Genomic DNA, 16,594 nt, shown 5'->3' on the forward strand with positions numbered 1-16,594 from the left:
ACTTGAAATTTCTATAGATAAGTCATCATATCTTCTGTCAGGGGAGGTTGCTTAAGGGAAACCTCCCTTCAAGAAGCCTATTTTTTTTGGTTCCTCTACCTCCACATTGAACAATTCCCTACAGATACATATACCATACTAAAAAAAGTCGTATTACTTAAAATATTCAAAATGGCCAAGTGATCAATAGCTGCAACTGTCACCATCAGCATGGCAGGAATCAGAAACATTCTACTTCAGGGGTAAAAAAACCCACCCATCTGTTACAAAGGTGTAATAAAAGAAAGTATTTTCCCCCTCAAAACATGGCTGTTGGACACAGAGTACAGAGAGTTACAAAACTCAGACCTACAAAACAAAGTAAACCAGTGACACTTTACCTTCATTTGCAAATATTTATTTGTACGTTAAATAGAGCAAATCAGAATTGCACAGCAACAAACACCAAGCCAATCACTGTAGCAATCGCCGATTCTGCTGCCTTAAAACCATGTACTAACCCAGATTTATATAGGGTGGCATCCCAGGCCACACACGGCTTTGATCGATCCCCGAAATCCCCCTTTTCCAAGGCACAGGAATAGGCCACAACTCCCCCCGTCTTAGCCAACGCCCCGAGCACTGGGCTGCTCTCGGGCCAGCTTCTGCCGTGCCCGAGCTGCTCAGCGCCGGAGAACGGGTCGGGCGGACCCCGGCCGCGAAGGGCTCGGTTCCTCGCTGCCGCTCACGCAGCACCGGCGCGGCGGCACTGCCACAGCCGGCTCCGGGGACTGCTCGGGGACAGCCCCGGGGGGAAGCCGCTCACACGCCCTCGGCCCTTTCCGCCTCGACGCGCCAGGAGACTGGCACCGGCTCCCTCTATTCCGGAGCAGGCCCCGGTTGTCGTGTCCCCCCTCAGCCGCCGCCGGGTCCCGGGGACCCTGCGGCTCAGCCTGTGCCCAAGCCCCCGGGTTACCCAGCAGCCGCTCCGCCGGCCGCTGCCCCCGCAGACCCAACACCCTCCCGCCAGGCACCCGCGCCGGCACTGAGGGGACCCACCATTGCCGTTGCTACCGTTAACGCTCCGGTTGCTATGGCGCGGCCGCCTCCCGCGCATGCGCAGCGCCACTGGCACGTCGGAGAAGGGAGGGCGAGCGCGAAGACAACCACCCCGGGCGATCATAGAGAAACGCTGCCACAGTCTCATCCCGGAAGTCGCGTGGGGGGCGCTCCGCGGCGCATTGTGGGACGGGACAGTTGGTGGGGCGGTGGTCCTGCCGTGAGGCGCTCCCTGGCGGCTGGGCGGACCTCTGCCCTCGCTGCGGCCGCCTCACGCCCTCCCTCCTCTGCTCGTAATGGTAATGAAACCAACTACAGGAGCATCTTCAGATTTTTTAATTGAAATCAGTGTATGACAAAAATTACAACAGTTTGAGATTACAAGCACCAGCACCAAACGCCCACCCGTATCAGCGGCGGTTTGATCCCACGAGGTACCTCTGGTAAAGCGGGGTCCGCCCGCTGCTATTCGTATCCCCTCGTCCCGCTCAAAGCCAGTGACGCCATCTTGATGCTGAGTTGCTGCCCAGACTCTGCGGACGCAGCTCGGGCTGCCCAGCCGTCCTGGGCTGATCTGGAGCCCCAGCGTTAGCTGTACCTCAGGCCTACGGCCCCCCCAGATTCAGCTAATGACTCTGTCACCCAAGCAAAGAGTCTCACCGAAACACCGCGGGAGCGTTGCCAGGTAAGGAATGCAAAACACGATCAATAACGTGGCTTTAACGGAGGCTGTAATCAGGCACTCGATATATGCTTCAGGAAACAGCGGAGTGTCCGTGCTGTATTTTGGGTCTACATGAGGGATCGTAAATATACAAAATAGTAGTGCAAAAGTTGGCTGGTTTTGTACACTCTCCTGTGAATTATTTTGTCCAAGAACATCCTGACATGTTCACTAAAGGATCTTCACAGTAAAGTTATATTATTTTTCCTCCCTTCTTGGTTTAAAAAATAGCCAGTTTCCCAAACACATGAACTATTCAGAAACAAAGATGTTAACACTGAAGTCCTAGGCAGGCTTGCTTTTTTCATAAAGGAAGTGCATGTATCTGACAGCTTATGTTACTGAATTATTTTAAAGGCTTCTGCTTTGGAAATGAAGTATGAGGACTTTTAAACTACCCGGGGTTTGTTCTGTTTACAACATTTACTTCCTGAGTCTCCAGCTTGCAATCTTGTATGGCAATGGATACACTGTGGAGCGTGGAGACAGGTATCGGCGCTAGGAAGGAAACAAAGCAGGGCTAGAGGCAGCACTGCTCTGTCACAAAGAGACAGCTTCCACTACTGAAGATGAGGAGACTGAACAAATGGAAACCTTCAGACAACCCTTTTCTTCTATGGTTGCAATTTGGAATGAGTTTGTAAAAAAGTAAAGGTACTAAACCTGGGTGACACCAACATACACACTAAGGCAGGCTGTGGTCCTGGACTTCTGGGGCTGATGGTTTTACTGGAGGTTCGAGCACCAGATACGGCTTTGCAAAGGCCTCTTTGGCCATTGAGGGAATTTAGAGAAACTAGGCATGAAGACACATGGAGTGAGCAGGGTGGAGCTTTTCTTGTAGGGAGTGGGTAGATAAATTTTTCAATTGTCTGTGATGGTGTGGAGAACATAAGAATTTAACCAAGTGATAACAGGTCATAAGAGTTGCAGAAAGCTAATGAGACCTGAGCAACAGCATAATGACAGTTAACTGGAGAGAAAAGCTCCCTGAGGGCAAAGCAACATTTAGTACCATAAACAAAGGGGTTTTAGTCTTACTGGGCAGCTCTCAAACTGGTCTGACAAAATGATCTTGGAAGGAGAAGCTGTATGAGTAGCAGCCCTCCTTAAATAGGCTTTCAGAGCTGGCACCCTCTTGCGACATGAACTGACGTGAGCAGAAGTTTTTTCTTTATACCTGAATGGTGGGGGAACATTAAGGCCAAAAATTCATTTGGATTTAAAAAATCCAGACAATCATGGAAAAGATATCTTAGATTTGGGGTGGTGATTTTTTTGGGTGGCTTCTGGGTCTTTGTTGTTGTTGCTTGGGTTTTTTTAAGTATTATGTTTCTAAGTTAATCATTGCCAGAAGGTGACAGCTTTTTGGCAGTCAGTCTTGGTCTTCTACTGGATATGCCTTCTTTCTGCTCAGCTTCTTCCCTAAAAATAGCTGTCAGCATCTATTCACAATATTACTACTACAGCATTCCATAGGTAATTAATCCCTAACTAACTTAAAGGCAGGTGTTACTAGTTTAAAACAAGCAATGAAGAGAGAAGTAGGACTTGCACACAGTGTAAGTGCATTTAACCATGCTTTAACCTATCCAAGAGATTTTTAATACCCTGAGTGTCAAAAGTCAGCCCAAGACATTACAGGAACAGATGGTTGCATGCCTAAAACAAAACAGTGCTAGTGCTGCCATTCTCCTGGGATGACAGGAGAGTACTCCTTTGTACCTTAAAGGTAGTTCTTGATGGAAAGAAACAGACTGTGTCACTGGAAGATATGAGCCTCATTAGAAATAGATGCCCTCAGCTTCATGTAAATAGAAAACATTTCCAAAGCAAATATGGCTGTAAACCTGAGAGTTCTGAGCTAAGGTAACTTAAGACGCAGAGCCAGAATCATACATCATTTTCATCTCAAAGTTCATCATCCCTGGGTTGTCATTATGCCCCAGGTGTGACCCAGTCTGTCCCTGCTGAGGGTGCAGGCTAGCTGTTGAAATTCTCCAAGTCAAATTCTGCAAGCAAGAAAATACCTACTCCTCTCTTCAGATACCTGTTTCTTGACATCATGACCAACTGGGGCTGTCAAATTTGTACTGGAATGCAGCCTTCTTACCAGTTTCACTTCCCTGTGTACCTAATTAAAACAACTTGGGCTGGTCCAAATAAATCCACGTAGTTCTGGATTTATGCTTGCAGATAAGTAGTCTTTTGGTTACTTCATAGTTCAAAGCTTTTCTCAATCAGTCCCTCCAAATCACCAGTCATTTTGGTGGCTCAAGCTCAGTCCTCTGCAGTTCTGCAACACCTTGCAAGTGCTTAAGTGTTCATCCCAAATGCAAGTGCAGAAACTCCTGAATCTTCCCCCAGGAGTGTTCCTGTGCATGGGCATGTGCTTTGCTCTCTCCCCCTCCCAGAACAGGTACCCCTAGAACACGATCCATGGCTACCTGACAGAATGGGGTAGAAGGAGGATCGATTCGGTGACCTGCTCCTGGGTAACTCAAGAGTTCAAAGTTTTCTTTCCCGTGCTGGCGCAGACGCCCAATTGCCAGCTCAGCATACAAGGAGCTCTTCCACATGCGATCGTCTTCCCCTACCACTAAGAGAAAGTGACCTTCTGCTTTCTCAATGGGGATCGTACAGGAAGAATTAGCAGGGTTCGTTGGGTCATCCAGAGCATCAAAAATGTCAAAGACACCAGTGTCAGAAACGCTGACCTTATTCATGTCAAAACGAAGCCCGGGCAGAGTCATCTCACCGTAGTGGAGGTCTGCAATAGTGTTTGAACTACAGGCGGAGATAGAGACAGCAGCCACGACTTCTGGCAGGAAGGTGATCATGGCGAGTGCTAATTCTGCCCCTTTGCCAGTCCCAATCACTCCAACTCCTGGTCCCTTCACCTTCAGATAGGATAGGGGGAGGGGAAGAGGAAGAAAGGAAAAAAGGAAGTATGCATAATAATGGGGTTAGCCATTAAATGCCATCAGAGTGGTGTTATTAAAAAACCTAAACAGTTGGGTTAATTATTGATGTGACTTGTTGGAAAGCTACAGCCTGGACCCAGGCTCCTCCCTCTGTCTTATTTTTCAGAGACAAGAAGAGCTGTCAAACCCCACAAAATAACATGGACAGGCACAAGAAGTGCCATCACCTGGACCTTGCCTGGTCCCTACTACATATTTTGAAACACCTATTTTATGTTTTTCCCAGAACAGGTAGCAAGAAATTCAAGCAGAGTCTATTGTTACGAATGTCTCAGGCAAATAAAGTACCCTCAGCAAATGACATTTGAAGGATTAGATAAGCAGCATTTAGTCTTGTCCTTTTGTAGCCTGGGAAATAAAACTGAAAGCAACATCCCAAGTAATCAAATCCATTCCTTTGCCAACTCTTGAGCAGTTTTGTATCATCCTCGATCTTAAACTAACTGCTTTCATTTTTAAAAACCCATTGTTGTCACCACTGCTCCTGTTTGGAGGATGTTCCAGTAATTCATTGTTCTAATGATCAGGAATCTTGTAGCTTCCTGCATGAATTTATCTAACAGATAGCTTGTGCTGGAAGAAATTCACTCTCTGCAGTCATATAGGTAGCTGCCTATGCAGGACTTAAACCTTTTTTCCGCTAGCAGAAATTGTTATTCCAAAAAAAAGTCATCACCACCACTTGGGTGTAACTGCCATATGCTCCCTTGTCCTCAGAGGTAATCTCTCATTCACTCACCTTTGGGTGACGCTGTAGGAATCTAGCTGCCTCCTCAAAGTACTCAAGTTTGAGTTCTTTCATGACTTTAGGCAAATCTTCAAAGTCAAAATATGGCAGAGAAAGAGCAGCAAAACCACGGGTAGCCAGAAGACTGGATCGAAATTCTATCAAACCTCCTTCATCACCATACATGTCAATCACTCCTGGAAAGGGGCCATCCCCTGCATTAAAAAGAAGAGGTACAGAGGACAAGTTACCAAACAGGATACTCAGAGCTATTTGGTGGATAGTGAACAACAAAATATAGAAAGCAGAAGACATTTTCTATTAATACTCATTGCTTTTCTACTTGCACAGCAGAGATGAGAGAAATGGTGCTGTATCCCACATGAGCCATTTCAAACTAGGAGTAGGTTCTTAGTTTCCTTGCAAAAATATGTGAACAGTTAAACTTGGGTTAAAAAAAAGGGAGGGGGTGGGGTGACAAAAAAGCAAAGTCTGTTCTAAATGTATTTTTCCATGGTCTTTGACCCCGCACCCTCAGAACAATCGTACTGTACATCAGCTCTTTTCCCACAAAGAAGGCATGCCTTAATTAGCAAAGTGCAAGCTCATACAAGTGAGACAAGGGGAGGGCACTGAGGGGAGTAAGCTCTACAAAACTTTCACAAACTTTGGAATTAAGTGCACTGAGCAAAGAACAGCAAAGAAACATACACTACTAGATGAGTCAGCTCTATCTCAACATCAGCAGTGTAACACTTGGGAGGAGAACTGCTGCTGCAGATGTGAAGAAGCAGAGGGTAAAACTGAGAGCTATATGGGTGCAGTTATGTGTGTGTGACTGACAGATAAATGTGCACGCACATGTGTACAGTCAGTCCCACAAATCCACAGAAATAATTAGAACCAGTTTCAAACAAGCACACTTTCACAGCCAAGGTCGTGTTGTGTTAATCCTGCATGCCATGCCAGAAGATCTTTGATTACTGAGCCAAGGATAGTGCCTCTTGGAACTATGAAGACTCCAGTCAAGCAATTTCTTTTATTACTTCTTTTTTCCTGGCCACCAGGTGTCACCACTGATGTACTCTGATCCGGCTCACTGCAACTACCTCAGCAGGAGAAGCACCTGCTTGTGTAAGAAGGCATTAACTCTGACATTACTGACGCGATAGAGGCGAGACCTCTGGCATTTCAAACTGCTCGAGAAAAGGACGTTTTGGACAAGACATGCTCGCTGGTAGAAACGTCCCAACTTAAAGCATGAAGAAATCAGTAAAAGATTGAAACATACTTCTGGGGGTTGAGGAAAAAAATAATAGAAGTTCAGTATTCTACTTACAGGAAGTATGTCTGGATAAATTTACTGTATGCTGTGACCAACAGTGACCTTTAGTTAATAGCAGTCAGCCTAGATGGTTAGGGGGAAAAAGTACACATTCATCACCCTCACCTGGAAAACCTTCTAGCAAGAATATGTGATCACAACACAATCAAGCATGAATGTGTTTCTCTCTCATGAAGACAACCTCTAACTCACACAAGGATCCTGGACCGCCCAAGCACCTACACATGCCCAAGTTTATGGTCCCTGCAAAGCTCTCAAAAAAGCAGGATAAAATGGACAATTTTACTGCTGCTTAAAAAGCAAACAAGAACCTCAAACCCCAGGCTTGTAGCTCTTATGCCTGAATTGAGAAATAACTTTCATATTAAATTACAGCGTAAGCCCACTCATCTCACTTATAGAAAGAGCAGATCATGCTTAAGAGCCCTATCTTCATATTACTATTTTTATATCCCTGTAGTAAAGGCATAGTAATAATGCTGTAAGTGGATCCTCCATCAAGGATGTCAGTGTCATTTAAGCAGTGATTCCAAACTCTTCCACACTATTACCATGTCAGACATTCTAAAGACAAAAACCCAGTTCCATCTTGAAGCATTCTGTGTTCCCACTGAGCTCAGCAGAAATCCAGCTCACCCTCCAAGGCAGGATGCGTCAAAATAACCACGTGTCAGCGATGGAAAATCCAGAATGCTGACTAAATATTTGATCCCAAATGCAAAGTTCAGTCTTTTTTTCTTTTTTTTTTTTTAGTGGACTTTGGATCCATATCTAAATGGACAAAGAGATTATTGGTTTGCAAATCATTCACTGCAAATACTTAAACCTCTAATAACTGCAGTGGCACTTACAGGATTTGCTGAACCAAGTCATTATCAATTTGAGGTAATAGGGAGGGCAGTTCTAGCAGCACAACACTTGGAGAAATACAGTTTAAATCGTGACTGAAGTGTACAAATAGCATCATCAGTGTAAAGTTTCATTTTCCAACAGCACTAGCAGTTCATCAGAATATCACCTCAGAAAGCATAGCCATCCCAAAAGCAGAACAAGTAGAACTTGCTCAGAAAGCTATTTTGCCTTTATACCACAAAACAGTTGTAGTAACTCAGTTCTGGTGCTAACAGGTGGAATACCAGTATTTTCTAGAATCTCTTCTGCTGCTCTGTTCATTGGCATGTGTTTCACAGGGCAGAGAAATGTCTACTCAGGGTAAGATCCTTGGGAGATTTAGCACAGACTCAAATAATTAGCATACCAACTTTTCTGAATGTTAGATTATGGTATTCCTGGCCAAGTACCAACCCCATTGAAAAATCGTAGACGGAGCGCAGTGACATAGTAAACTGTACATCCCCTATTCTCATGCAGCTTTTGGCGCGTCTCACAAAGAGCCATCTGCCTGTGCCTTGCCCTGCTGCTAAGGACCAGGCAGCGCGGCCACGACAAGCCTCTGGGACCGGCTGCAGCCGGCCACCTATTATAGGACAGGAATTTCCCGAGTGATATTCTCGGCAGGGTGGGGAAACCGTCTTTTAAAAGAGGCTTCCCTTGATCTGGACAGAGCGATCAAGGGCGTCCCGCCGGCCCCAGGTCGAAGCTCTCCGGCCGGGCCACTCACCCGGCGGCAGGAAGAGGGAGCCCCTTACGCCTCCCTCCTTCAGCCGGATCCTCCGCACGCCAGGGGCCGTGAACCACCTCTCCACTTCAGCCTTGGCCACCACCGGCCCCGGGATGGCGCCGGGCTGGCTGTGACCCTGGTGAACCAACATCTCCACCTTCATCGGAGCGCCGGTGCTTCGGGGAACGAGCCGCTGGTACGGCCTCTCCATGCCGGCAGGGGCCAGGCTCCAGAAGAGCCCCATGGGCTCCACGCCGGTGTAGCTCCCGCCGTGCGAGGCGTCCGTGCCTAGGTGCAGCTGGCCGCGGCCGTCCGCCCGGTAGTGCGCGCACGACTCGAAGAGGCAGCCGCGCTCATCGGCCGCCACAGCCCGCAGGGTCACCGGCTGTCCCGGGCCCAGCCCCGCCACCCGCGTCTCCAATCGCTCGTCCGCCAGGCCAGCGCTAGGGGAAACGGCCACGCTCACAGCCAGCCGCCTCGGCGGCGGCGACGGCGCCACACGACAGAGGGCTTGCCGGGCCGGGGCCGAAGCAGCGGCAGCCGCCACCCTCCACATGTCGGCGACAGGTGGGGAAGCGCTCCTGAGCCAACGGCAATAACGGTGGCCCGGCCACCGCCCCCTCCAGCCAGCCTCAATCGATAGCAGAGCCCCACAGCTCCCCCAGCAGCCGCGCTGCGCCGGGCCTCCCCCAGCGCTGTTCCGCCTAAGCACTTGCGCCCTCCCGCCTCCTTCCCCCGAATCACCACCTGGCGCAAGCGAGCCGTTGGGAGAGGTTAACGTTTCATTTTAATCCATTTAAAAAATAGAGTCAGTGCAGAACACATAAACACAACACAGAATTAATACTGAACAACTTAAGCTATACCCATGCAGCTTGGGTAAAGCACTGATGTTAAGGCCTTATTTCCATACAATAGTGCAAGCTTGCCAGCCCCCTACCCGTCGTGCTCTATGCTTTTTGCCTGTGTGCCAAACCTGACAATCCCGGGGGAGTGGCTAGGAGGGTGAAAGGTGGGCCCTGCTGCCCCCGACCCTCAGACCTAGAAATGAGGTCTGCAGGGCTCAGCGAGTGACACCTCTGCTCCCCCAGTGCCACAGCAGTTCCTACCAACCTGCCTGCTGAGCACTTGGTGCCTCAAGGGGCAGTCAGGCCAGCTTTGCAGCCTTGCTATTTTCAGCAGTACTTACAAGCAGGCAGCTGTGGAGGTAAGGGCATGAATACACAGGCAAGGAGCTGCTGAGGAGATGCCCACAAGCAGTTCCAGGCATGATTACCAATGTGTCCAGTTGCATTGTTTCTTCATACTTCAAAATTTTCCAAAACCACACAAATGCTTCATTTCTATTGCATGTGTCCAGAATGTTATGTCACACAATGGGCTGCTGTTGTCGATTGTAAATGGAAGATGTGTTGTCTGAGGATTCAGACACAGTATAGCTGTTTTTAGTAAGTGATATATTAGATATCAAGTGTTAAGGCAGATGCCTTTCAGTGATGTGGAAAAAGAGGAAGGTGCAGTTATGGAAAGAGAAGAGAAAGATTACTAGATGCAGGATGATAAAACACCTACTTCCAGAAAAACTAAGGCCAAAGCTGGCTCTGGTTGAGGGCAATGTCTCTGAGAAAGCTAAAGCAAATTTTGATCCTCGTTCTCAGCCTGAGTTACCCTCCACTTACATTGACATTCAAAGCAAGACACAGCCTCACCCCATAATTTTTCTAGTTTGTTGTCCTATACCACACACAACAGGAGACCAAAACCTCTAACCTACGGTAGAGGAGGGTGTTAAAAGGAAGCAGGTCTCATACTTTCACCCACTGTCATCCTCCAAGAAACCCAGAAGCTTATTCTCTGATGTTCTTTGTTCTCACTGAGAGCCATTTAACAAAACAAACTTGAAAGACCAGCATCTTCATATGTAAAGTAACCTAGCTTACATCACAGCTTACTGGATGTTCCAGATGGTTTATCCATGAGGTGTTTGAGGAAGAAAGCTTGGATCTGCCGCCAAGCATCTATCTGTGCCTCACAGTGCGCCTTGGGCTCCCCTCCCCACATCACAGGTTTGCCAACTAGCTGGTGCATTGAGGCTGCACACATTGGGAAAAAGGGGGGTTCAATGTAGTGCCCCGCTCCAGGATAACAGATTATCTCAGGCTTTTCCTTCCCATGAGCTTGCAAACGTTTGCTACCCTCAACTGCAAAGAATTCACTTTTCCAGTTGTGATCGTCCTGGCCAACAATGAACAAGAAATGACACTCAGCCTTTTCCAAAGGGATAAAGCTTTGACAGTCAGGCCCTTCCAGTGGGTTGTTCAGTACATCAGTAATATCAGCAATCCCAGACTTGTTCACTTTGATGCGTTTAAAATTTGCACCGAGGGGTGGAATGGTGATGTCCTTGTAGTGAAGCATTGCACCTACATTTGCCACTGAGCCATTGATAAGGGCAGTGGCTGTGATGCCTTTTAGGAAGGATGCCATGGAGATGCAAAGGTCACCTCCCTTTGAGATTCCGAGCAACCCAATCCCAGGACCTTTAACCTGGAGGGGAGAGAAGAGAAACCACAAACTATGAACCACAGCATGCCACTTCTTAAAATATTGGCATGTTCCTAGTAGAGTCTGTCCTGAATCTGGATCCCAGGTCCTGTGTGCAGGGCCGTGTCTGAGGAACCCTGAGACACTGTTTTGTGCTTATAAGCCCTGCTGAGACTATGATAGGTCATCAGTTATGATAAGGTGTTTCTTACATTCAACCACTGTCTTCAACTCCTGTAACAAAAAGCTAACATGGGGTAGCAGACTCCACATCATCTGCTCTGCCATTTTGCTAGTATGCCTGGTGTCTAACTCCCAGTAAAAAGGAAGTATTCTGTTTAAGCTTACTCATTAACGTGTATCTTTAAAAAATCACCTATTAAAACCACTAAGTGAACTGTACAGTCCTCAGGAGTCAACCCACAATAGGTTACCTTAATTTTCTTCTACACAGGCAAGTTAACTAGAACAGAAAAAATGATCTTTCAGGGTGCTGAAATTTTCAGGGTTGAAAACAGTGGGGGAGAAGCAATTTTCAGGGTTTTTGGGGGCAGAGAAATGGCATGACCAGGTAGATTTAGGGTGACTTAAAAACAACCAAAACCTTTCACAGCTACTCATCTTTCTGAGGCTGAGGAAAGTATTTGAGTTCTCTACAGAAACCAAGTGTTGCCTTGTGCAATTCTAGTTATTATCATGCTCAGCTGCTTGGAAGAAAATGCAGAACTGAGCAGGGTTCTCTTTCAAGAAGAATTGACTTAGAAGGATTTCCAAGATCACAACTAGCTACTAAGCACCACAGTCACCAAATGCCAACTTTTGGAGTGATTTTAGCTACAACAAATGTGTACTGGTGGACTTCCCTTGATCACAACAGGTTACTGTGTGCTTCACCACTGAAAAAGGCATTTAGTTCTGGGGGACACTCTACAGAGCATAAACCTAAAAGCCTCACCGGAAGCCCAATAAGCCTCCAGGCAACCTGCACCCTAGTTTACAGTATTGAGTTGAGTGGAGCAGGAATTGCCAATATGTGTCCTTTGTGTCACTTGGCCAATTCAGAAGCAAGAATTGGAATAATCTGTGAGAGAATCATTGTAATGGGAGTTGAAGATACAAAACAAACTAACTACAGCCAACTTGGACAGAGATGCTATTTTAAGTACAGCAGCTCTGCCACATACGCAGCCTGAGAAGACCTGACTAATGAGAGTTCCCTCTAGCGCAACAGTGCCAATGAACAAACCAACCTGGGTGTGTTGTAACATATAGTTTACAGCTTCTTCAAAATATTCCAGGTGGAACTCCTTCATCTCTTTGGGGAGGTCTTCATAGCTGTAGTAAGCCAGAGCCAGCACAGCAAAGCCATAGTTGGCCAGCAAGCAAGCCCTGTATTCTGGGAGCCCTCCTCCAGTTCCATATAAGTCAATAATTCCTGGAAAGGGACCATTGCCTGCAAGAGAACACATAATAGGACACTTTAACCCACAACTTTTAATTTATATTCTGGATTCATAGGCCTAGGCATGCATCTTTTTAGTAAAGAAAAAAACACAGAGCAGCAGAATGGTACTAAGGGTCATAAATTACTGTGACTAAATGGCTATACTGCTTCAAGACTAAACAAGACAGCACAGAACAGGCTTGCTGATGTTTTGGGTAACATCTGGGTACAAATGGCTGGAAGAGAAGGGATCCTCTGACAGTCACAACTCGTCTCTTAGATCATGTAAAGTCCTTGCAAAGTTATCAAGCTCTGCTTCAAAACCACCCAGGAGGCCTTCTCTCCAATGCATTTCTCAAAGATTGATCCAAAAAAGCTCATCTTCTGATGGTTCCAGTTTCTCAGTTTCAGTGTAAATATGCTACAGCCATTTATTCTGGGATTAAGAGAAGAAAGCATTTGCAAACAGCCTTGCTAAATTGGTGAGGGAAGCTTCACATCAATTCCACTGGAGTCAGGGACTTAAGCACAGTGCTGAGAGGCATTTTTGCAAACTAGTAACAAAGTATGGAAAGGAGAAGGCTCAGAAGGGAGGATAAGGCTTCCCTCAGGTGTCTTCAGATTAACATGAAGAACTTGGGCAACAAACAAGAAGAACTGGAAACTTGCCTCCAGCCACAAGGCTGCAAAGCAGTTTGAGACACTGGCTGGGACAGCATGTATGATTTTGACACTCTTGTGGAGGAGTTAGCAGGGACAGACATGGAAGGAAAAGGAGAGAGGAAGGAGTGTGCTATGTGGAGAAGCTCCTTGAGCACATGATGTTGCAGATATACTTGGAAAGCCTCTGAGTTGCAGAGGGAAGGAAGGGTGGGATGTGGTGGTGATGTGGCTGTCACAGACAACAAGAGAAGGCAAGAGATGAGGCTTCCTACAGAAAACTAGCAGAAGTCTGGACAGCTGCTGGGAGGACAGCACAACATTTGTCAGGCAATCCCAAAACCTCTCAATTATCTTCTGACAAAAATACTACAAGGCTAAAACTGCATAATGCTTTACTTGATCTTCTGCTCACAAATGAGGAAGAACTGGGAACAAATGTAGCAGCAAAAGGCAGCTTGGACAACAGCAAGTACTATGCTAGTAACTTCAGGACCTTCAGAGAGGCTGGAAAGGGAAGTAGCAGGCTTAGGACTCCATACTTTGGGAGAGCAACCTACTCAAAGAACTACTGCTGATTTCCCAGGAAAACTGCCAGGTAGATGAAAGGTTACTCTGAAGAGTGGCTGACACCTCCTCCCACTGCATTTGGAAACAAAAATGGTACTGTGATTGATGCCTTCATGTCCAATACGAGTAAATAAACCCACATATGCTTTAGCCCATACAGCTGTGCTACATGAGGAGTGTGGTGTGTAGATCTAAACTGGTTGGAATCAGGCCACTCCTTGAAGAGTGCCCAGTGCTATCTGGCGAGCTCCACTTCTCCCTTGTCCTCTGTCTGGTGCCAGCATCAAGGGGGTCTGGAGGGAACCTTGTTCCGGGCCTGGGAACACAGGGCGGAGAGCGGCAGCAGCGCCCGCGGGGGAAGGAGCCTGAGGCGGCCAGCACTTACCGGGGGGCAGGAAAAGCGTCGCCCGGATAGTCCCCTCTCGCACCGGCACTCTCCGCACTCCGTCCCGTAGGAACGCCCGCTCGTGTTGTGCCTCGGCCAGCTGTCGGCCGGGGGGGTCCCCGTGGCCCTCGAACACCTCCAGCTGCAGGAGGAAGGGGCTCTGCACATCTCGCTTCACCAGCCGCCTGAAAGGCTTCTGGGGCTGCAAAGCCCAGAGCGGCCCCATGGGCTCCAGGCCAGAGAAGCTGCCTCCTGGCAGCGCAGGGCAGCGGGAGAGGTCCAGCACCCCATCGTCTCCAGCCTGGTAGCGGGCCCAGGCCTGGAAGAGCTCGTCCCTCTCGTCCCGCAAGGACGTCCGGAGCGTGACCTGCTGCCGCGGGCCCAGGCCCTGCACAGCGATGGCCAGCGGCTCATCGAAGAGGCTGCGGGCGGCGGGCGAGAGGCGGATGATGGGGCACACGGAGGAGATCCTGCGGCCAGATGTCATCCTGGGGGTCCATGCAGGGCTGTGGAGCTGTGGGGCTGCAGGCGTGGTGCTGGGCCAGTGCAGCTGCTTATACCAGGCATGGGAGCTCGCCCGGTACAGAGAGCGAGCGACGACCTCCCACATGACCCCGGGTTGCTTCCGCCTCTGGGGGTGGATTCTGTCGCAGGTACATGCCCGACCCGGGACTGGGTCCGAGAACGCCGCTGGCACTCCTCGGCTAGGCGGAGCGGGACGGCTGGGCCTTCGCCCCGCCCGTCGGCTTCCTCCTCTGCCTTCCTTCCCCCTCTCTGGGCGGGTTCTCCGCCAAATGGGCCGGTCTGGGGGGCTGCCGTGGCACCGGCTGGAGCCGTGGGAGAGGGGGTTTGAGGGGCAGAGCGGACGGAGGCAGTGTCCATCCTCTCGGCAGAATCGCAGCCGGGATTCGCGGAAAGGGAAGAGCCTTTGTGTGACCGACCGCACAGAGAGGGGACAGCCCGGACGGCGCAGGAGCTTGTGTCTGGACCATGCAGCAGGTGCCGGGAGCGAGGCGGGGAGAAGCCAAACCGGCGCCCGCCTAGCGCTACTTCATGTCTTCTTCCCGCCTCTCTTGCGCTGTGTTGGATGCTCCAAAGCCTGGGTGAGGCGTGTTTATGTCGCCACCAAGCGCTGCCCGGCCCTGACACCTGCACAGCCAGGTGAACTGGACAGGGTGGTCAGGGGTACAAGAGGGATAAGGGAAGGGTGCTTTCAGACTCTTCACGCTGGTCAGAAAATGCCTGTAATGGATTGTGCAAGGGTTTACAAAGAAGGCCATTCAGTCTGCCTTGCTTTTGGAGCTTTTGCTCCAAAGGGAACTGAAAACCAACAGCTGCTTTCTCAGGCTCCCAGATTCCTCCTGGGAGGTGCAGGTAGACGTGCCTCTCAGAGCTCTCTGTGTCTGACTTGGTGGCATGAAACAAGTGCAAATGTCTGAGGGGATCTTCAGCATTGTTCCATTTTGAAATACTGCGTGGTCAGAGGTATCTGGTAGTCTCTGCAATCATTTGATCACTGTGGAGATTTCCCCTTCTCTTAAAGAGGTGAGGTGCTGTGACATTTAGCATTTGAGTATGTTGTGCCAAAGACCTCCCGCACACACGTTTTTTCCACTCCCATGAAAAATGTTCCCTGGTGCTATGATGCCAATGCAAAGAGAACAAACAGAATGATGCTGTTTGAACACTCATTGCAGGAGAAAGGATAGACTGTTCAGAGCTAGCTGGAAAAAGTTTTGGAGCTAGCTGGAAACTTTTTGGTAATGGGCAGCTATAGAGATCACCTCTGAAAAGAGACTGGTCTCTTTTCATAGAAGCCATCTCTATAGCTCCCCATGACAGACAGTTTCAGCCAGCTCCAAAATGGACCCACTGCTGCCCAAAGATGTGGGGTGGGAGGTGTTTTCAGTTTTGTCCTTATTTCTCACTATGCTACCCTGTTATTAACTGGTGATAAATGAAATTAATCTTCCCTAATTCAAGTCTGGCTTGCCTGTGATGATAATTGGTGAGTTGGCTCGCTGTCCTTACCTTGACCCATGAGGTTTCTCATATTAGTTTCTCCAGCTGTTCTGTTGAGGAAGGGGAATGAGAGAACGGCTTGGTTTGTATCTGACAACCAGTTGAGTTCAACCCACTACAGCTAGATGCCACTGTCACTTCTCTCTGCTCCAGCTTCTGTCCCATGCCAGGGCATGTGGGGAGAGGTCTCCTGTAGCAGCAGAAAATGCCAGGAGGAGTCCCAGGGCACCCTGTGCTGGTGTGAGTCTCCATCCAGAGCAATGGGGCAGGAAGGGAACACAATCAAAACTCATGGCCCAAGTAGTCCCTGTGGGAAAATGTTCTGCAGAGGATCATCTGAGGGAGGATCCCATCTTCTTCAGAGAGGGCATCCCAAGAGAGGTTGCTGTGACCCTGTGTGGGGGTGAGTGCATGGGCTCTCACGAGAGAGCTCCGCTAGTTTGACGCCCCTCTCCTGGAATCTCTTGGGTCTTCCAGTCTTGCACTTCTTGCCAAATGATGGCACCCAGTGTGACCATGGGCAGCCCCAA

General features: G+C 48.7%; 2 protein-coding genes across 2 annotated transcripts; both read right to left on the minus strand.

The window, feature by feature from the left end:
• Nucleotides 1-3,262: 3,262 nt before the first annotated feature.
• LOC104300331 (acyl-coenzyme A thioesterase 5-like) lies at nt 3,263-9,126 on the minus strand. Its single transcript, XM_009900589.2, has 3 exons — nt 8,440-9,126; nt 5,486-5,688; nt 3,263-4,662 (listed from the first exon to the last, which is right to left on the minus strand). The coding sequence occupies exons 1-3, from the start codon at nt 8,993-8,995 to the stop codon at nt 4,087-4,089; spliced, it is 1,335 nt and encodes a 444-aa protein (XP_009898891.2). The 5' UTR covers nt 8,996-9,126; the 3' UTR covers nt 3,263-4,086.
• A 909-nt stretch (nt 9,127-10,035) lies between these two features.
• Nucleotides 10,036-14,834, minus strand: LOC104300358 (acyl-coenzyme A thioesterase 1). Its single transcript, XM_009900632.2, has 3 exons — nt 14,043-14,834; nt 12,234-12,436; nt 10,036-10,986 (listed from the first exon to the last, which is right to left on the minus strand). The coding sequence occupies exons 1-3, from the start codon at nt 14,650-14,652 to the stop codon at nt 10,381-10,383; spliced, it is 1,419 nt and encodes a 472-aa protein (XP_009898934.2). The 5' UTR covers nt 14,653-14,834; the 3' UTR covers nt 10,036-10,380.
• Nucleotides 14,835-16,594: the final 1,760 nt, after the last annotated feature.

Source organism: Dryobates pubescens, chromosome 5 (genome assembly GCF_014839835.1).
Source record: "Dryobates pubescens isolate bDryPub1 chromosome 5, bDryPub1.pri, whole genome shotgun sequence".
Taxonomy (NCBI): Eukaryota; Metazoa; Chordata; class Aves; order Piciformes; family Picidae; genus Dryobates; species Dryobates pubescens.